Below are 19,152 nucleotides of genomic sequence, written 5' to 3'. Positions count from 1 at the left end.
ATTTAGAAAACTAACCTCACCCTCTGGTCTCCTGTAAAGGACAAAGGAAAATGACAGTACTCAAGTGACGAGTGGGTGATCATGTTATTGTGACTCTGCTGGGGACAAAACTTGATTAAAAGTCTAAGAACTATATTTTTGTCTATATACCAGAACCATGGTATCAGGAAAGGGCAACTTGCTTCTCTACATACCCTAGAAACCATGGAAAGGCCAATCAAAGACTTTCACCCACAGAACATGTGGCAGAACACACTATTGATGATAAAGGTCGATCTACACTCATGGGAACACACTGGACTGAGTAAGTGGTGGGGTGCTGAAGAAGGGGAGCCAAGTGGGAACTGACAACCCATCATCTTCTTTGAGCCTCACACACCTTTTAGATGGGTGTAATTATACCAGCCTTGTTGATAAGGAAACTGAGACTAAAAGAGGATAATAAATTATGCACCGTAAGCAGTCAAGTAGGTGTTGGAGCCCAGAAGGAACCTAAGTTTGTCTGAATCCACAGCCTTGACTTAACCAGCATGTTAAACTGCCCTGGGATCCACCACTGGATTCAAAAGGCAGATGCTTCACTATTTGAACAGATGCTTTACCTGTTTCAACTTCACATGCTTCACCTGAAAGCAGAGATAATAGTATCTACTTTACTCAATGGCATGAAGATGGAGACTCTCGGACTAAGATGGCAGCGGAGGCTTGGCATGGCTGGGGAGCTGTGGCTGTTGCCATGGGGCTGTGCAGGTGATTCTATCATTTGTTGAAGAATCTATACACCACTAAGAAACAGCCTCTGGGCCGGGCGTGGTGGCTCACGCCTGTAATCCCAGCACTTTGGGAGGCCGAAGCGGGTGGATCATGAGGTCAGGGGTTCAAGACCAGCTTGGCCAAGATGGTGAAACCCCATCTCTACTAAAAATAGAAAAATTAGCCAGGTGTGGTGGTGGGCACCTGTAATCCCTGCTACTCGGGAGGCTGAGGCAGAGAATTGCTTGAACCCAGGAAGCGGAGGTTGCAGTGAGCCAAGATCACGCCACTGCACTCCAGCCTAGGCGACAGAGTGAGACTCCGTCTCAAAAAAAAGAGAAACAGCCTCTGCATCAATTTGTAGAAAGACTACTTTTCCCACTACCTGCAGCCTTTTGTAACCCAGTGAGATACATGTTTATTCAAACACAAGATATCTCAAATCCTAACAGTTTAAAGTTTATACCGTGAAAACCAGTTTTTGAGACAAGGCTCATGGATTTTCCCACCCCAGCTGCAGCATTTCGCTCCCCTTTGGCTAGGCAGTTATTTAGGATCGAAGGAGTAAAAAGTGTTTTCTTTGGGCCAGATTTCATCACTGTCAGAAAGGAAAATGAAAAATTAGACTGGAATTTACTGAAACCAGATATTTACGCAACAACCATGGACTTCTTTGCATCTGGTTTACCTCTAGTTACTGAGGAAACATCTTCAGGAGAAGCAGGATGTGAAGATGATGAACTTGTGGCATTGATTAAGGAAGTGTTAGATACTAGAATGTGGGCAACTGTGCAAGAAGATGGAGGAGATGTAATCTACAAAGGCTTTGAAAATGGCATCGTATGACTAAAATTCCAGGGTTCTTGTACCAGCTGCCCTAGTTCAATCATTACTCTGAAAAATGGAATTCAGAACATGCTGCAGTTTTGTATTCCAGAGGTAGAAGGTGTAGAACAGGGTATGGACGATGAATCAGATGAAAAGGAAGCAAACTCACCTTAAAATAATCTGGATATTCTTTGGGTACAACAGTCGGACTTATCGATAATATATACCAAGCTGTAATTATTAATATGCTGAAGAACTTGAGGATAATAAAATATGCCATTTCTTCAGAGTCCAAAAAAAAAGATCGAATGAAGAACTTATGGAAATGTCTGGCACATTATAGCCAATCATTTTCCACTGACTGATTTTATTTGACCATCTGCTTTTTATATCATTAATTCAAAAAGCATGTATTGAGTCAATAATATCAGCTGTAACTTATTTGTTGATCACTTTCCATGTTCTAGGCACAGTGCTTGATACTTTCTATTTATTAATTTATATAATCCTTACAATAGCCCTACAATGTAGGCATTCTTATTATCTTCATTTTACGTTGAGGGAGCAGGTTCAGAAAGATTAAAAGAAAAAGAGAGTCAAGTATCTGAAAATTCTTTTTCCAAAATAATTTCACTAAAAGAGCAACTTGCTAAATATTTAAGAATTTTATTTTTACATTCAGTTTTGCATCAGTATCATCCCTGCTCTTGCCTTGGCTTTTACATTTTCCTGTCTATACATTTTATATAAGAAAAGATGACATTTCTCTTATGCACAGAATCCACTGTTTCATGGTATTCTATGCTTATGACTGCCCTGGCACCTGCACAGCCCCTTGCAGGAAGATCACGCAGTAAGCTGTCCTATTCTAGTTTATTTGCCTGAAAGTTTAGAGTGAATTGTTATTTAGTTAAAATATCATTGATTGGTTGATCAGTAGATAATTGGATGAGCTAATTAAAAGCTATTCATTTATTACAAATTGAGCTTCAGCAACTTGACCCAGGGCTGAGGTGGTGGCCAGCTTTCTGCCATTGTTATTGTTGCTAGTGATCCTTTACCATGTGGCAGGTGACTGACAGCAAGTACCCTGAATGATGTGAGTGCTCGGTATCTTTGGAATTTAAAACAAAACTTATTCTTCCTGATCTTGGCGCTCTGTGTAGTGGGAGCAGAATGATCTCTGTGAAAGCTATATGTGGCAATTATATATTTATACACCCAGCCTCATGTTTATAAAAAGGCCAGTAATGCATGTTGTTTATTTTCATGCCTGTTGTTTATTTTTAGCTTTGACTAGTCTCTGGCAAAACCCACCTCTTGTAATAGAAAGAAAACGGCTGGCTTTGTTTTCCCTATCCCATGCACTTGTCTAAACTACAAATATCGGAATCATTAAGCTCCTCTTTTTCCTCTCACTCCTCCTATATTTATGCACATCAATTTGTGCTTCTTAAATATCTCATGACAGTCATCTCTGATACAACCTTTCACCATTACCCAAGAGAAGACACCATCATCTGTTACCTAATCACTAAAACAGTCTCCCAAAAGCTCTCCAACCTCCATCTCTTCCTTCCCTAATCCATTCTCCACACAACAAGCAGAATAATTGATTTGAAATGCAAATGCCATATGGTGTCACTCTGCAGCTCAGACCCACCATAGGCTCCTTGTCACCTTAAGAATAAAGTCCAAATGAAAATATTTGGCAGCCAAACACTTCACAGCTAGGACCCAGCTTCTTCTGCATCTGGACTCTCTCCTCCTGCCAGCATGAATCAGGGCAGCTCTCCACATGAAACAACCTCTTCTCAGCTCTAGAACTTTGCATATGCTTTCCCTCTGCTTGGAATGTTTTTCTCTTTTCTCTGTCCAACTGCTTCTTATTTATCTTCTTCCAAATCATTGAGGTGCAGTTTTAATGTATTCACATAGCTCTTCTATCAGAGAACTCACCACGCTAGACAGCAATTGATGGTTCCTTTTGTGCCTTCACCATAGGGCTGTTGACTCATTAGGGGCAAGCACACAGGAAGGCCAAATAAATAGACATTTAAGGAATGAATGAAATTTAAATATGAGGTAATTTGAACTGCACTCCTGCCCCCAACTGATGACAACTAGAAAACTTGAATAAAAGAAAAAAGTCTTGAAGGCACAGAAGAACTAGCAAGATATTGAAGAATGACTAGACCAAGAGCCAGGGGGCAGTGGAGGTCTAGACATATGAGCTCAGCTCATTTTAGGAGGTCACCGTAACCTTGATACCAAAGTCTGGTATGGGTACTATAAGAAAGAAAATGTACAGGTAAATCTCATTCTTTAATAAAGATGGAAATAGCCTACATATTAGCAAATTCAGAAGTATTTTAAACTGGTAATACACATTGACCAAATGGTTTTGTTCTAGAAATACATGGTTAATTTAACATTTGAAAATCAAACAATGAAATCCTCCACATTAACAGAATTAAGCCAAAAAAAAAAATATATACATTCAACATTGTTTTGGAGGTCCTAATAAGGGCTGTAGAAAAAAGAAAAGTTAAGGAGATTGAATATGATTAAATAAAATTAGTATTATTCACAAGTAATGTAATTTATGTAAAAATGTCTAACAGCCCGCCAGGCACAGTGGTGCATGCCTGTAATCCCAGCACTTTGGGAGGCCGAGGTGGGTGGATCACGAGGTCAAGAGATTGAGACCATCCTGGCCAACATGGTGAAAACCTGTCTCTATTAAAAATACAAAAATTATCTGGGCATGGGGGCACACGTGTGTCTGTAGTCCCAGCTACTCGGGAGGCTGAGGCAGGAGAATCACTTGAACCTGGGAGGCGGAGGTTGCAGTGAGCTGAGATCGCACCACTGCACTCCAGCCTGGCGACAGAGTGAGACTCCATCTCAAAAAAAAAAAAAAAAAAGTCTAACACTTTAAGAATCTTAAATTCCCGTTAGTTTCCTATTGCTGTATAACAGATTATCACAAATCTACATTTGTGCTTAAACGACCTACATGTATTATCTCACAATTTCCTTTGGTCAGGAATCCAGTCACAGCTCAGCTGGGTCCCCTGCTCCAGATCTTGAAAGGCTGCAGTAAAGGTGTCAGCTGGGGCTGGGCACAGTGGCTCACATCTGTTATCCCAGCACTTTGGGAGGCCAAGGTGGGTGGATCACAAGGTCAGGAGTTTGAGACCAGCCTGGCCAATATAGTGAAACCCCGTCTCTACTAAAAAATACAAAAACTAGCTGGGCGTGGTGGCATGTCCCTGTAGTCCCAGCTACTCAGGAGCCTGAGGCAGGAAAATTGCTTGAACCTGGGAGGCGGAGGTTGCAGTGAGCCGAGATTGCGCCATTGCACTCCGGCCTGGGCGACAGAGTGAGACTCTGTCTCACAAAAAGAAAAAGAGAAAAAAAAAAGGTGTTAGGTGGGCTGTGGTGTCATCTGAGGGTTTCTTCCATGCTCATGCAGCATAATTCATTTCCTTGCAATTGTATAAGTAAACAGCAGATTGCTTATTTTTTGAGGCAAACAGGAGAATCTCTCTGAACTAAGGGAAGGCCACAATCCATCTAGTGAAGGGCTTCTTTGATCCTGGGCCAGTAAGGATAAGCTTCCTTTAGATTAACTTAAAGTCAGTTAATCAGAGACTTGATGCACATACGCAAAATCCTTTCACAATAACACCAAGATTAGCATTTGATCGAGTAACTGGGAACTATAGTTCAAACTAGGAGGGTGACAAAGGAAAAAGCCATCATAGTTTGACAACTTTATTGAATAAACATTAATAAGCAAAAATCAGCTGTTTATCTGTGTTATAGCAACCATTCATAATGACACAAAAATATAAAATGGCTAGTAGCAATCTAATAAACAATGGGCAAGAAGTCAATGTTGAAAACAATACATTATTACTGAGATAAATTAAAGAATAGGTAAATAAATGAAAGAATAAGCCATGTTTATGGATGGGGAGATTTGGTATTATAAAATTATCAGTTTTCTTAAAACTTGTCTATAAATGCAATGCAGTTCTAATAAAACCCCCAAATTTTGTGAGAAATGACAAAGCAGTTCTAAAATTTATGTGGAAGTATGAAGAACCAAAAATAGACAAGAGTTTTGAAAAAGTAAGCAAGTTAGAAAAATTTATCCAACAAAATATCAACATTTATTATAAACTAATAAATGGGTTATTTACACAAGGCAAACCCACATACATAAAGACCCTTGCTTTATAACAAATGGATCACTGCAGAATAGTGGAGGAAATGTTAATCTTTTCAAAACATTGTGCTGGACAATATAAAATTAGGCTTCTACATCATACTATACCTAAAAATTAATTCCAGGAGAATTGTAGATCTAATTGTGAAACATGAATCAGTAAATTTTTAGAAGGTAAGAGAAGATAGCTTTATGATTTCAGAAAAGAGATTAAAAACTTCATAAATAAAATACTGAAAGAACTAATAATAGGTAGAAGATAAATTACACTACATTCAAACTGAAAACTTCTGTTCACCAAGAGATATCATTAAATAAGCAAAAAACAACTGTTTTTCTGTAATCATATAAAAATACAAAATATACTTAATAATGACATAAACATATAAAATACATAGGGATAAATCTAAAAAAAGATGGGAAAAAAGGCCTAAGTAGAATCCAATACATTATTATTCATACAAGTTAAAGAAGAGCTTAAGATAAAAGACATAAATTGCAGAAGAAATAATTTAAAAATAAATTATCTCTAAAAAAATCAAGTAAGAAATTACAGAAGATAAATAGCATAAGAATATAAAGAAGACAAGGGTAAAGCGCCTGTAGTCCCAGCTACTCGGAGAGGCTAAGGCAGGAGAATGGCGTAAACCCGGGAGGCGGAGTTTGCAGTGAGCAGAGATCGCGCCACTGCACTCCAGCCTGGGTGACAAAGCAAGACTCTGTCTCAAAAAAAAAAAAGTCAAGTCACAGAGTGAAAGGAGATTTTTGTAATACATAGCACTAACAACCTGCTTATATCCAGCATATTAAAAAATAAAACCTCTCACAAATGAATAAGAAAAAGATACCCCAAAGAACAATGGGCAAGAGACCTGAACAGATTCTATCTCTCTATCATCTCTATCTCTATCTCTTTCTCTATTTCTATCTTTATCTCTCTCTATCTAGCTACATCTATATCTGTATGTAAACAATGGCCCAACAAAAAAATGAAAAAGTGTTTACCCTCATCAGTGCTTAGGAAAATATTTGTTAAAAATAATAAACATGTCCTTGCGATAGTTTACTGAGAATGTAAACTATCGCAAGGACAAAAAACCAAACACCGCATGTTCTCACTCATAGGTGGGAATTGAACAATGAGAACTCATGGACACAGGAAGGGGAACATCACACTCCAGGGACTGTTGTGGGGTTGGGGGAGGCGGGAGGGACAGCATTAGGAGATATACCTAATGCTAAATGACGAGTTAATGGGTGCAGGAAATCAACATGGCACATGGATACATATGTAACAAACCTGCACATTGTGCACATGTACCCTAAAACCCTAAAGTATAATAAAAAAAAAATAATAATAAACATGAGCCAGAATGGCCAAAAGTAAAAAGATGGACAATAGCCAATGTTAATGAGGATATGGAGCAACAGGAATTCTCATTCACTTTGTAATGTTTAAAATTATCTATAAAATTTAAAGATACATATAACTTAAGCTCAGTGATTCCAATCCTGAGTATAAACTTCTATAAATATGCCACGTGAATCAACAGACGTAACACCAATGTTGATAATGGTACTATTCTTAGTAAACAAAAGCTGGAAAAAAACCCAAATGTCCATCAACAGTAAAACAGATAAGTAACTCATGGTATATTCATTTACTTAAATACAGTAGAAAAATGGCATTGGACGAACAACAGTTATGGGTAACATGAGGACTCTTGTAAACATTATATTGAACCAAAGAAGCTGGAGACAAGAAGATATTTACATTCTAAAGTTTTTCCCACACGAGGAGATAGACAAAATGAAGAGAAACAAGAATAAATTGCCTCAAAAGTCAGTGTGGTAATTGCCTTTGGGAAGGAGGTAGAACAGAGATTGGAAGGGAGCACTAAGGAAGCTTCTGGCCTGTTGGTAGTGTTGTTTGTTGGCCTTCGTGGTGATTACATAGGTATTTACTACATGATAGAACATTGTTGTGTATATCTTTGCTATATATCATAATATTAAACATTAAGCACACCAGAATTCAAGTGAATTTATGAATAAAAACCCAAAGTTCTTTCTAGTCCCTAGAAGGTTTCTCTAACCTTTCCCTAATCCCACACTTCTGGGGTGGAAAGTGAGGAAAGGTGTTCAGATAACAGGTCCTATCCTTCTCTCTTCAGGGCTTTCCCTACCACATACTTACTTTGCTGTGTGCTCCCATTCCCTGCCTCCCCACCTGTCTCAGAGAGTTGAAGAGCTGCCATGTTGGTCTGCCCAGGGGCTGCTGACCACAGAGGAAAAGTGCTTTCAGGTTGTGAGGGCACTGAAGGGTGACCCCTTTCTTTCCATCACTCCTAGCAGGACATTATTCAATGGGCAGGTGTTTCTAGGAAACATAAGGAACGAAGCTTCAGTTCAGACCACTGGAGTCAGTCTTCATGAAATGTCATTGCTGGGCCATGTTGCCACTGTCTACATGTCTGGGCTCTTTCAGGGCTACAAGCACTGCAGGTAGGATTCAGCATCTGGCTTCCCAGGCATTGTCTTGACAAGAGCTGGCAGCCACCACCCGCCCTCCCAGCCAGGATAAGTATGGGAGAAGCAACACATGTATGAAGGGCAGAGACAAGTGAACCAGACCCCTGGAATTTTATCCATTTCCCTTTCTGTAGCATAAAAAAAAAAAAAGAGCCGAAAACTCTCTCCAGGGCCTGACTGACTCAATTCCAGCCTGTCCCTGACTTGCATGATTCTGATTTGCAGACATTGGCCAAGAACAGACAGGCAATCTGTAGAGATCCCATAGCTTTCTCAGGTTGATTTTTCTCCAAACTGATGCATGAAAAGCTGGCGCAGTGTACTGCGTTTGAAAAGAGCTTGAAAGAGGCAGAGTGAGTGTTTTGCTCTGTCAACAGAGCCTGGAGGATTTTGCTGGTAAAGACAAGGAAAAATCAATATGGCTATTTAAAAATGTAATGGTGGCTGCTGAGCAGTATCAGAAAGGGCATTCCAAGGAGGACTTTCAAGGCTTTAGGAAAGGAGAAGGAAGAAATTTAGTGGAGTTTTAAAGCTTTATATTTCTGTTCTTATTCCACTTCCAAATAGCCTACTTCCAAGACATTTCTGCTGTCTAATTTTGCCTGACAATGTTAATAGCTGCTCTTTCTTGAGTACCTAACATATGCTTGGAGCTTTGCACACACAGTCAGTGGAAATATGAACCCTACTTAAAGATTTTACTACCAATATTACTATTAATAGGTTATTTCACTTTTTTTTTTTTTTTTTTTTTGCCAGGCTGGTCTCGAACTCCTAGTCTTAAGTGATCTGCCCACTTCCACCTCCCAAAGTGCTGGGATTACAGGTGTGAAATCCTGTATGTTTGGAAAAGATTTCTAGAAATGGGGTTGTTGGGTTAAATAATGCTAGGATAGCCAGAAGAGAGGAGCTAACGCACTGGCAGAGTTGTCTTGGCATTCCCGCATGCAACCGAAGACGTCAATGGACAGAGGCCCATGGAAGTATGAGGTGGGGTCATCGTGAGAGGGCTCATTTTCACTGGTTTGGGGAGATGTGTTTAATGCCACAGCCTAAACTCAAAATAAATATTTCTCCTTATCATAAGAGAGGTTGTGGGGAACATAAGTAGGGACGTGGGTTTTCCATACAGGATCTTTGGGCCATAATGGGTAGAATTGTTACAAGGAGGCAATTATCTAGACCCTAAGTTGTGGCCAATATATTAGGGCCATGAGGGGTTTTATCTTGCTTCACAAAGAGTTTTCATCTGTGGTGTTTATTCCAAAGCTAAGACTCCTCCATTTTCTGTGAGAACTGGAGCTCTAGGAAGCCTAATGTGACTTTGTTCTCCACAAAAGCCAGAATAGCACATCTTGACACCTAAATTTTGTGTATATGTGTGTGGGAGGGTGTGTGTGGAGGGAGGGTTTAAAGAGAGTGGAGGCAGGAGGCTAGACTAGAGGAGCAATTACCTAAAATCATAGTCCTTCTTAAAGGACTTAGAGCTGCAGGTGGCAGGAACAGAACATAGACTAGTAACGCCTTGCAGGTTGAAACCTTGAAAATTTAAACTAATCTGTTCAATAGCCTGGCTTCCCATTCAGGGAGGGTTTCTCTACCCTGCTTTGCCTACTTGCCCCACCAAACCCCTGGGAAAAGCTTCTTTCTTTTGACTTTATAGTCCCCTCATCCTATGAGACTAACATTATAGAAGAAACCCATCTAGCGAGGTGAGAGGAGATCATATCCCTAAGGGTAGCTGGGGAGGTGCCTTAGAAATACCTGCATTAGAACACCTTTTAAAAATTATTATTATTTTTTAGATAGAGTCTCACTCTGTCGCTCAGGCTGGAGTGCAGTGGCGTGATCTCAGCTCACTGCAACCTCTGCCTCCTGGTTCAAGCGATTCTTGTGCCTCAGCCTCCCGAGTAGCTGGGATTACAGGTGTGTGCCACCATGCCCAGCTAATTTCTGTGTTTTTAGTAGAGAAAGGGTTTCATCATGTTGGCCAGGCTGGTCTGGAACTCCTAGTCTTAAGTGATCTGCCCACTTCCGCCTCCCAAAGTGCTGGGATTACAGGCATGAGCCACCTCACCACATTTTAATAAAACTGCCCGATTCGCACCCTCCCCGAGTTCTGGCCAGGAGGATTCTTGCCCCTTTCAAATTATTAGAAAGTTCAACTAGAGAATTCCTTCTCCCTGTGGAGTTTTACCCTCTGCTCCTCTGGCCACCCTCCCAGTGGATCCCTGTGGTGCCAGGCAGGAATGGGCTGCCTGGGGAACCAGCAAGCTCCCAGGGCCTTTCTGCTGCTTCCTCTATGCCTCTATTTCACTCAGCTCTCTAACTTGACTCAGTTTCAGGTAAAAGTCAGAAACTTCTCCCACAAACAGATCTTCAGCTTCTCCAGTGGGGGTGTCTGTTTGGGAGAGGAGGGTCTCCCTTTCTCACTCCTGCATTTGGGCACTCTCAGTATTTGGGGTGTTTCCTGGGTCCTGCAGGAGCAGTCCACTTTTTTCAGAGGTCCTGTAGGTCCTCTTGGGATTGCTGGTTTGTTCTTGCAGTAGATCTGGAGCTAAAATTCACAATGTTACTCTGTCCAGAACTGCAATCTAGTCCTGCCTTCTGTCCGCCACGATCCCCCAGTCTCTCAAAAATGCATTTAATACACTAAACCTACCAAACCTCATAGCTTAGCCTAGCCTAGCTTAAACATGCTCAGAACCCTACAAATGGGCAAAATCACCTCACAAAGCTTATTTTATAGCAAAGTGTTGAATTTCTAATGTAATTTATTGAATACTATACTGAAAGTAAAAAATAGAGTGGTTGTATGGTACCTGAAGTATGTTTTCTACTGAATGAATGTCACACAACATTGTAAAGTTCAAAAATCATTAAGTCAAACCATTGCAAGTTGTGGACCACCTGTTGTAAGTTGTGTTGAATAGCATAGCCTCAGACTAGGCCTTTTAAATTTATTTTGGGAAATGACCCTAGGGAACAGGAGTAGGCTGACTGAAAAAACGAAACAAGGAAGAATGGAAAGCAAATTCAAATGTGCCTTATTAAGCTGATTGATACTATGAACAACTGGGGCTCTGCTCTGCTGATGATATTCTGAGATAAGTAGACATTACCTCAGAATTGACCCCACAAGAAATGGAAGAGGAAAATAGTTGTCTGCTGGCTTCTATCCCCTACCGGTTAAAAGTTGGTCCAGGGGAATTTAACTTTCTTGTACTTCTAGGTATGTGTTGCTGTCAGAATGGATAAGTAATCTCATATAAAATAAAAGTATGTTTCATTTTGGAAATTGATAAGTGTATTCCAAAAAGTGTATATCAAAATTCAAAAGAACATGAATATCTCAAAGAAGAACAAAGTTAGAGGATTCCCCACCTATCAGTTTTTATTAAAACACTACACTAATAAAGTAATATGGTATTCCTACAAAGATAGGCAAATAGATCAGTGGAACAAAGTAACAAGTCCAGAAACAGGCCTACTGTTTTAGTTGGTTTGAATTGCTATGATAGAATACCATAGCCTGGGTAGTTTATACATAACAGAAATTTATTTCTCACAGTTCTGGAGGCTGGGAAGTCCAAAACCAAGGTGCTGACAGATTCATTGTCTTGTGAGGGACCACTTCCTCATAAATGACCATCTTTTTGCTATAACCTCACATGGTGGAATGCCTGAGACATCTCTCTGGAGTCTCTTTGATAACTGCACTAATCTCATTTATGAGGGCCTGTTTGCCAGACCTAGATGTCTCTACTATTAGGATCACTAGAACCTGTTAGTTACCCCCATTAAGGAATGTTGCATACTAGAATATAATTGCTTATTTGTTTGTCTTCCTATTAAACTGTGAGTTCCTAGAGTCTTCTATTGTATCCCAGTCCTGAGTATACTGCCTGGAACATAGTCAAAATTTAGTAAATATACTCTGAACCGGATTGAATGGCAAAATAATATAGAATGTGGGCCTGAGTGATTTATTCTGTTTGTTTTACTCTCTTTTTTTTCTCTAGAAAACATAAGATGAGGGAAGTACTTCATTTGCTCATTTTATACCTAAGATGAGGTGCGCCTTCATATTACCTGGTCCAAATTACCACTACCCTCTACATGAAATAAGTCTTTCCTGATAAATCTAGCCTAGCAATCCATTTATGAGTATCAACATCTAGGGAGGTCAACACTCACTCTTACCTTGAAAATATGGATGTTCAATTTTCTTAACAAATTAAAAGTGAAACTAATTGACATAATATTTTTTATTGATAAAATTAACAAAGATTCAGGTGGGCAAGAAATGTGTTGAGTCTACTATCTACATGCAGAGAAAAACGTGGACACCCTACCTCACACCATATTTAAAAAAACACTCAAAATGGATCAAAGACCTAAACGTAAGTGCTAAAACTTTGAAACTCTTGGAAGAAACAGCACAAGCAACAGAAAAAACAACACATAAATTAGACATCATCAAAATTTAAAACTTGTGCTTCAAAGGGCACCATCAAGAAAGTGAAAAGACAACCTAAAGAATAAGAGAAATTTTGTAAATCATGTATCAGATGTGGGACTTATATCTAGAATGTATAATAAACCCTTGCAAATCAATAATAAAAAGACAAATTACCGAATTAAAATTGGGCAATACACTTGAATACACAGTTCTCCAAAGAAGATATACAAATGCCTAATAAGCATATGCTTAACAGTTAAAATAATACAAGGAAGAGATCTTACCGTGTGGACATCTCAGTGAGTATGATGTGAATGGCATACTCACTGCTAAAGGAGACTTGTGGCTGTCAGACAACCGTTTACTTAAATATCAGGCTCTATTACTTGAAGGGCCAGTGCTGCGACTGCGCATTTGTGCAACTCTTAACCCAGCCACATTTCTTCCAGACAATGAAGAAAAGATAGAACATAACTATCGACAAGTAATTGCTCAAACCTATGCCGCTCAAGGGGATCTTTTAGAGGTTCCCTTGACTGATCCCGATCTCAACTTGTATACTGATGGAAGTTCCTTTGTAGAAAAAGGACTTCGGAAAGCAGGGTATGCAGTGGTCAGTGATAATGGAATACTTGAAAGTAATCCCCTCACTCCAGGAATTAGTGCTCAGCTGGCAGAACTAATAGCCCTCACTGGGGCACTAGAATTAGGAAAAGGACAAAGGGTAAATATATATACAGACTCTAAGTATGCTTACCTAGTCCTCCATGCCCATACAGCAATATGGAGAGGATGGGAATTCCTAACTTCCGAGGGAACACCTATCAAACAACAGGAAGCCATTAGGAGATTACTATTGGCTGTACAGAAGCCTGAAGAGGTGGCAGTCTTACACTGCCCGGGTCACCAGAAAGAAAAAGAAAGAGAAATAAAAAGGAACCGCCAAGAGAATATTGAAGCCAAAAGAGCCACAGGGCAGGACCCTCCATTAGAAATGCTTATAGAAGGACACCTAGTATGGGATAATCCCCTCCAGGAAACCAAGCCACAGTACTCAGAAGAAGAAATAGAATGAGGAACCTCATGAAGACATAGTTTCTTCCCCTCAGGATGGCTAGCCACCAAAGAAGGAAAAATACTTTTGCCTGCAGCTAACCAATGGAAATTACTTAAAACCCTTCACCAAACCTTTCACTTAGGCATTGATAGCACCCATCAGATGGCCAAATTATTATTTACTGGACCAGGCCTTTTCAAAACTGTCAAGCAGATAGTCAGGGCCTGTAAAGTGTGCCAAAGAAGTAATCCCCTGCACTGCAGGCCATACATTTCAATCCCTGTGTCTTTAACCTGCTTGTTAAGTTTGTCTCTTTCAGAATCAAAGCTGTAAAACTACAAATAGTTCTTCAAATGGAGCCCCAGATGCAGTCCATGACTAAGATCTACCGTGGACCCCTGGACTGACCTGCTAGCCCATGGTCTGATGTTAATGACATTGAAGTCACCCCTCCCAAGGAAATCTCAACTGCACAACACCTACTATGCCCCAATTCAGCAGGAAGCAGTTAGAGCGGTCATCAGCCAACCTCCCCAACAGCACTTGGGTTTTCCTGTTGAGAGGGAGGATTGAGAGACAGGACTAGCTGGATTTCCTAGGCCGACTAAGAATCCCTAAGCCTATCTGGGAAGGTGACCGCATCCACCTTTAAACACGGGGCTTGCAACTTAGCTCACACCCAACCAATCAGAGAGCTCACTAAAATGCTAATTAGGCAAAAACAGGAGGTAAAGAAATAGCCAATCATCTATTGCCTGAGAACACAGTGGGAGGGACAAGGATCAGGCTATAAACCCAGGCATTCGAGCTGGCAACGGCAACCCCCTTTGGGTCCCCTCCCTTTGTATGGGAGCTCTGTTTTCACTCTATTTCACTCTATTAAATCTTGCAACTCCAAAAAAAAAAAAAAAAAGAAAGAAAATATGCTTAAAATTATTAGCTCAAAGGGAAATACAAATCAAAGCCACAAAGAGACACTACCTCACACCTACTCAGATAATTATAACAAAAAAGTCAGATAATAACAAGTATTGACAAAATATGGAGAAATTGAAACATTCATACATTGCTGGTGGGAATGTAAAATGGTGCAGCCACTTTGGAAAACAGTCCAGTAGTTCCTCAAATGGTTAAACATACAGTTAAAATATAATCCAGAAATTTTACTCTTAGTTATATATCCAAGGGAAGTAAGAACATGTCTACACAAACACTTGTACACAAATATTCATGGCTGTATTATTCATAATAACAAGTAGAAGCATCCAAATGTCCATCAACTAATGAATGGATAAATAAAATGTGATATCCATACAATGGTATATTATTCAACAATAAAAAGAAATGAAATACTGATGCAGGCTAAAATATGGATGAATGTTGAAAACATTATGCTAAGTGAAAAAAGCCAGTCACAAAGAACCATGATCACATTTATGCAAAATCTCCAGAACAGGCAAATCAATAGAGACAGAAAACAGATTAGTGGTTGCCTAAGTCTGAGGAGGATGGAGTGTGGAAGCAGGGTGTTGACAGCTAAGAAATATGAAGTTTTTTTTTGGAGGGAGAATAATGAAAATGTCCTAAAATTGAATGTGGTAATGGATACACAACTTATCAATTAGGAGTTACTGAACTGTACACCTTAAATGAGCGAATTACATGGTATGTGAATTACCTCGAAGAGCTGTTAAGAAAATTTTTAAGATGTAATATTGAAGCCAGTGCTCTACTCTTCTTGCATATTTTCAATGAAAATAAAATTTGATACAAGTAACTTAGTTTCATCAAACTGTTGTATGTCTTTTGGTCCATTTATGAAGAAAGATGTATATCACATTACTGTTAATTGTTAATATCATAAGTAAATTTTCAAAAATTTGAAAATATTAGAATTATAGCTGTACTTGCCAAACTCATAAGGCACTATGTAAAAAGGCAGTCAACATTAGTTATTAGGGAAATGCAAATTAAAACCATAACGAATACCGGTGCATATTTATTAGAATGATTAAAATGGGGAAAAATGACACTGCCAAGTATTGATGAAGAAGCAGAGCAACTGGAACTCTCATACTTTGCAGGTGGGAATGCAAAATGATACACAATCACTTTGGAAACAGATTTGCAATTTCTTATAAACATATACTTGTGGCCGGGCATGGTGGCTCACACCTGTAATCCCAGCACTTTGGGAGGCTGAGGTGGCTGATGACCTGAAGTCAGGAGTTTGAGACCATCCGGGCCAACATGATGAAACCTCGTCTCTACTAAAAATACAAAAATTAGCCAGACGTGGTGGCACACACCTGTAATCCCAGCTACTCAGGAGGCTGAAGCAAGAGAGTCGCTTGAACCCGGGAAGCGGAGGTTGCATTAAGCCGAGATTGCGCCACTGCACTCCAGCCTGTGCAACAGAGTGAGACTCTGTCTCAAAAAACAAAAACATATGCTTGTCATATGATGTGGGAGATATGAAAACTTATCTTCACACAGAAACCTGTACATGAATGTTTATAGTAGCTTTATTCATAAGCTCCCCAGAGGAAATGACCTAAATGTCCTTCAGCTGGGGAATGGACAAACAAACTGTGGTACAGCCATACAATGGAATACTATTCAAAAATAAAAAGAGGAGAACATGAATACATGCAGCAACAGGGGTGAATCTTAAATTCCTTCAGTTAAGTAAAGGCAGCTAGACTCAAAAAGCTATATACTGTTTGATGCCCTCAACTTGCCATTCTGGAATGGGCAAAACTACAGAGACAAAATACAGATTAATGGTTTCCAGAAGTTGGCATAGGGGAAAATTTGACTATAAACGGGCACAAGGTAATTTTTTTGGTGATAGATTATGTATTGATTATGATGATGGTTGCACTTGCCATGCATTTGTCATATATGTACTTGTCAAAACTCAGAATTGTGTACTAAATAGGGTGACTTTTTCTGTATGTAAATCTTACCTTAATAAAAAGTTTTAAAAATAAGTTTTGAAAAACTGCTCAATATGCTAAATTAATATAAAGTACTCTTATTTTTAAAGCATGTTTACCAAAGCTGTAAAAGCATGGAGACGTATCTATAATGTGAAAAAAACAAGTGATTATGTTATATATTTTAGCTGTAGTAGAAATATAAGTACTGTGTTTAAAAATCTTCACATATTAGCTCAAAAAGATAGAAAAAAGTTGGCCAAAATGTCAAGAGTAATCCTTTATGATTGGGGATGAGGATAGGGATGGTTTTTTTTGCTTTTCATTTTCAATTTTTAAATTATATTAATAAGTATATTTTGTTTTTCACAAGAAAAATGACTATTACATTTAATAAAAGGACTATATGGGAATCAGAATAATTCTTTTCAAATATAAAAATTTTCTCAAAGTATATTGGTCTAAGTAAGACATTCATTTCGTAAATAAGTCATTAGGTTTTGTGGCTTTAGTTTGCTTTTCTACAAAATGAGAGAAATCTGTTTAGTATTTTTGCTACTCACCCTGAAGCAAAATAAATAAATTCTCACATTGAAAACAAAATAAATATATAGCAGCTAATTCAGAGTAGGTGGAAAAGGTGTGTTTGTAAAAACAAGAGTGTTTATTTTCATGTGTGGACTTTAATTCATATTCTCAATCAAATATTTTCTACGGCCTCACTTTTCCCTTCTTAATGAGAACAGTATAGTTCTCCTATTACTAGACAACATTTTTATGTCAGCCACACTCTCACTCACCATATCTATGACAACATGCCCAATAGAAAAGCTCCACTAGCCCGAGTCTGTTTCCATAGCACTAGCCAACAGAAAACTATGTGGCAATCAGCCCCAGAAAGAAACCTCTTATTTGTTCTCATAGAGATCTATGAAAAATAACATACTTTAACTTTTCCTTGTCTAGTATCACCAGGGCCCAGATTCAGTCTCAGTGCCTGTGGGGTTAAAGGATGGTTTGAATTGAGCAAGAAACAAGGATAACATAAACTTTTCTGAAGGATAATTTTCTTTGAGTCAATATGTGTTCTGTGATCCAATGAGAGACAGAAAGCCCAAAACTTCTGACACCAGCAAACTGTCAGAAGGCAGCAGGATGGAGGGAGAGCATTTGGAGATATACCTAATGTTAAATGACGAGTTACTGGATTCAGCACACCAACATGGCACATGTATACATATGTAACTAACCTGCACATTGTGCACATCTACCCTAAAACTTAAAGTATAATAATAATAAAAAAAGAAGGCAGCAGGGCTATGAAATCAGATAAACCTGAGGTCGAACCCCACTTCTATCCAGAATTGGTGCTAACAAAAAGTTTAATTTCTTTGAGCCCCAATAGCTTCATATGTAGCAAGGGAAATAATAAGACCTAGCTTTGGAAATTATGGGGATTAACTGGGGTAAATGCAAAGTGCCTTTTATGTAATAGGCACTTAATAAAATGTTCCTCTTTTCTATGGAGTTTCAGAAGTTGTTTTGCGAAAAACCATAAGGCAGCCTAGCCAACTGTTCTAGAGAGAACAACGGGGTTGTGCGTGTGTATGTGTGTGCCTGTAAGCATAACTGTATTAGGAGTAGTAATCAGAAAAAATCATGTGGGATGCTGTGGATATGTAATTAGAGGTGAAACTGAAGTCTATAAGATCTGGAAAAGAGGTTTCTAGACTCCAAGAGTGAAAGTTGTAAAAAAGAAAAACAGCCAACCCATTTTTAATGGGTCACTTGAACCTAATTATTGGGTCATAGTATATTCCACTTGAAATATATTTTCAAATTAATTGTGTCAAATTTTCTCATTTTTAAAGCAAAAAACAAACACTAATGCTCAGAGAAGGGAAGGGAATTTCCCAAGGTCACACAACACATGGAAAGAAGTGGGACTAGGACATTCCCAATCTCCTGTTTCTGAGAAAGTAGGGCCCTCTTTGCCCTTGGAGATAACTGCTGATTCTTCTTTATGGAATGCCTATGTAAATAGATCCTGCACTAGGTGCCAGGCAAAGCAAGGCATTGACCCAATCCTCAGTGCATTACGAGGACAGGAAGATAGAGAGGGTGCCATAGAGATGGCACAACCATGATGCCTACCCATTAGGAGCACGGAATGAAGCACGCACACAAACACACACACATTTACACATGAACATTTACATTACACAGGGTTGTAGCCTGTTGTTATCTGTCATGGAGGGCTCTATGGGAAAGAGGTGTTTGGTCGGCTCAGCAAGAAGAATGTATGTGTTTAGAAGATCACTGAAGAGGATGAGTGGTGATGCTG

General features: G+C 39.2%; 1 protein-coding gene and 1 pseudogene across 1 annotated transcript; both read left to right on the top strand.

Moving 5' to 3' along the window:
• The first annotated feature begins 1,096 nt into the window (after nucleotides 1-1,096).
• On the top strand, nucleotides 1,097-1,771 carry LOC129484404 (NFU1 iron-sulfur cluster scaffold homolog, mitochondrial-like; annotated as a pseudogene).
• Nucleotides 1,772-10,599: 8,828 nt separating this feature from the next.
• LOC134736627 (uncharacterized) lies at nucleotides 10,600-14,251 on the top strand. Its single transcript, XM_063639041.1, has 3 exons — nucleotides 10,600-10,695; nucleotides 13,084-13,536; nucleotides 14,189-14,251. The coding sequence occupies exons 1-3, from the start codon at nucleotides 10,600-10,602 to the stop codon at nucleotides 14,249-14,251; spliced, it is 612 nt and encodes a 203-aa protein (XP_063495111.1).
• Nucleotides 14,252-19,152: the final 4,901 nt, after the last annotated feature.

The sequence above is a fragment of the Symphalangus syndactylus genome, chromosome 1 (assembly GCF_028878055.3).
Source record: "Symphalangus syndactylus isolate Jambi chromosome 1, NHGRI_mSymSyn1-v2.1_pri, whole genome shotgun sequence".
NCBI classification, from domain to species: Eukaryota; Metazoa; Chordata; class Mammalia; order Primates; family Hylobatidae; genus Symphalangus; species Symphalangus syndactylus.
The sequence above is the reverse complement of the archived record's forward strand: the minus strand, read 5'-3'. Positions and strand labels throughout refer to the sequence as shown.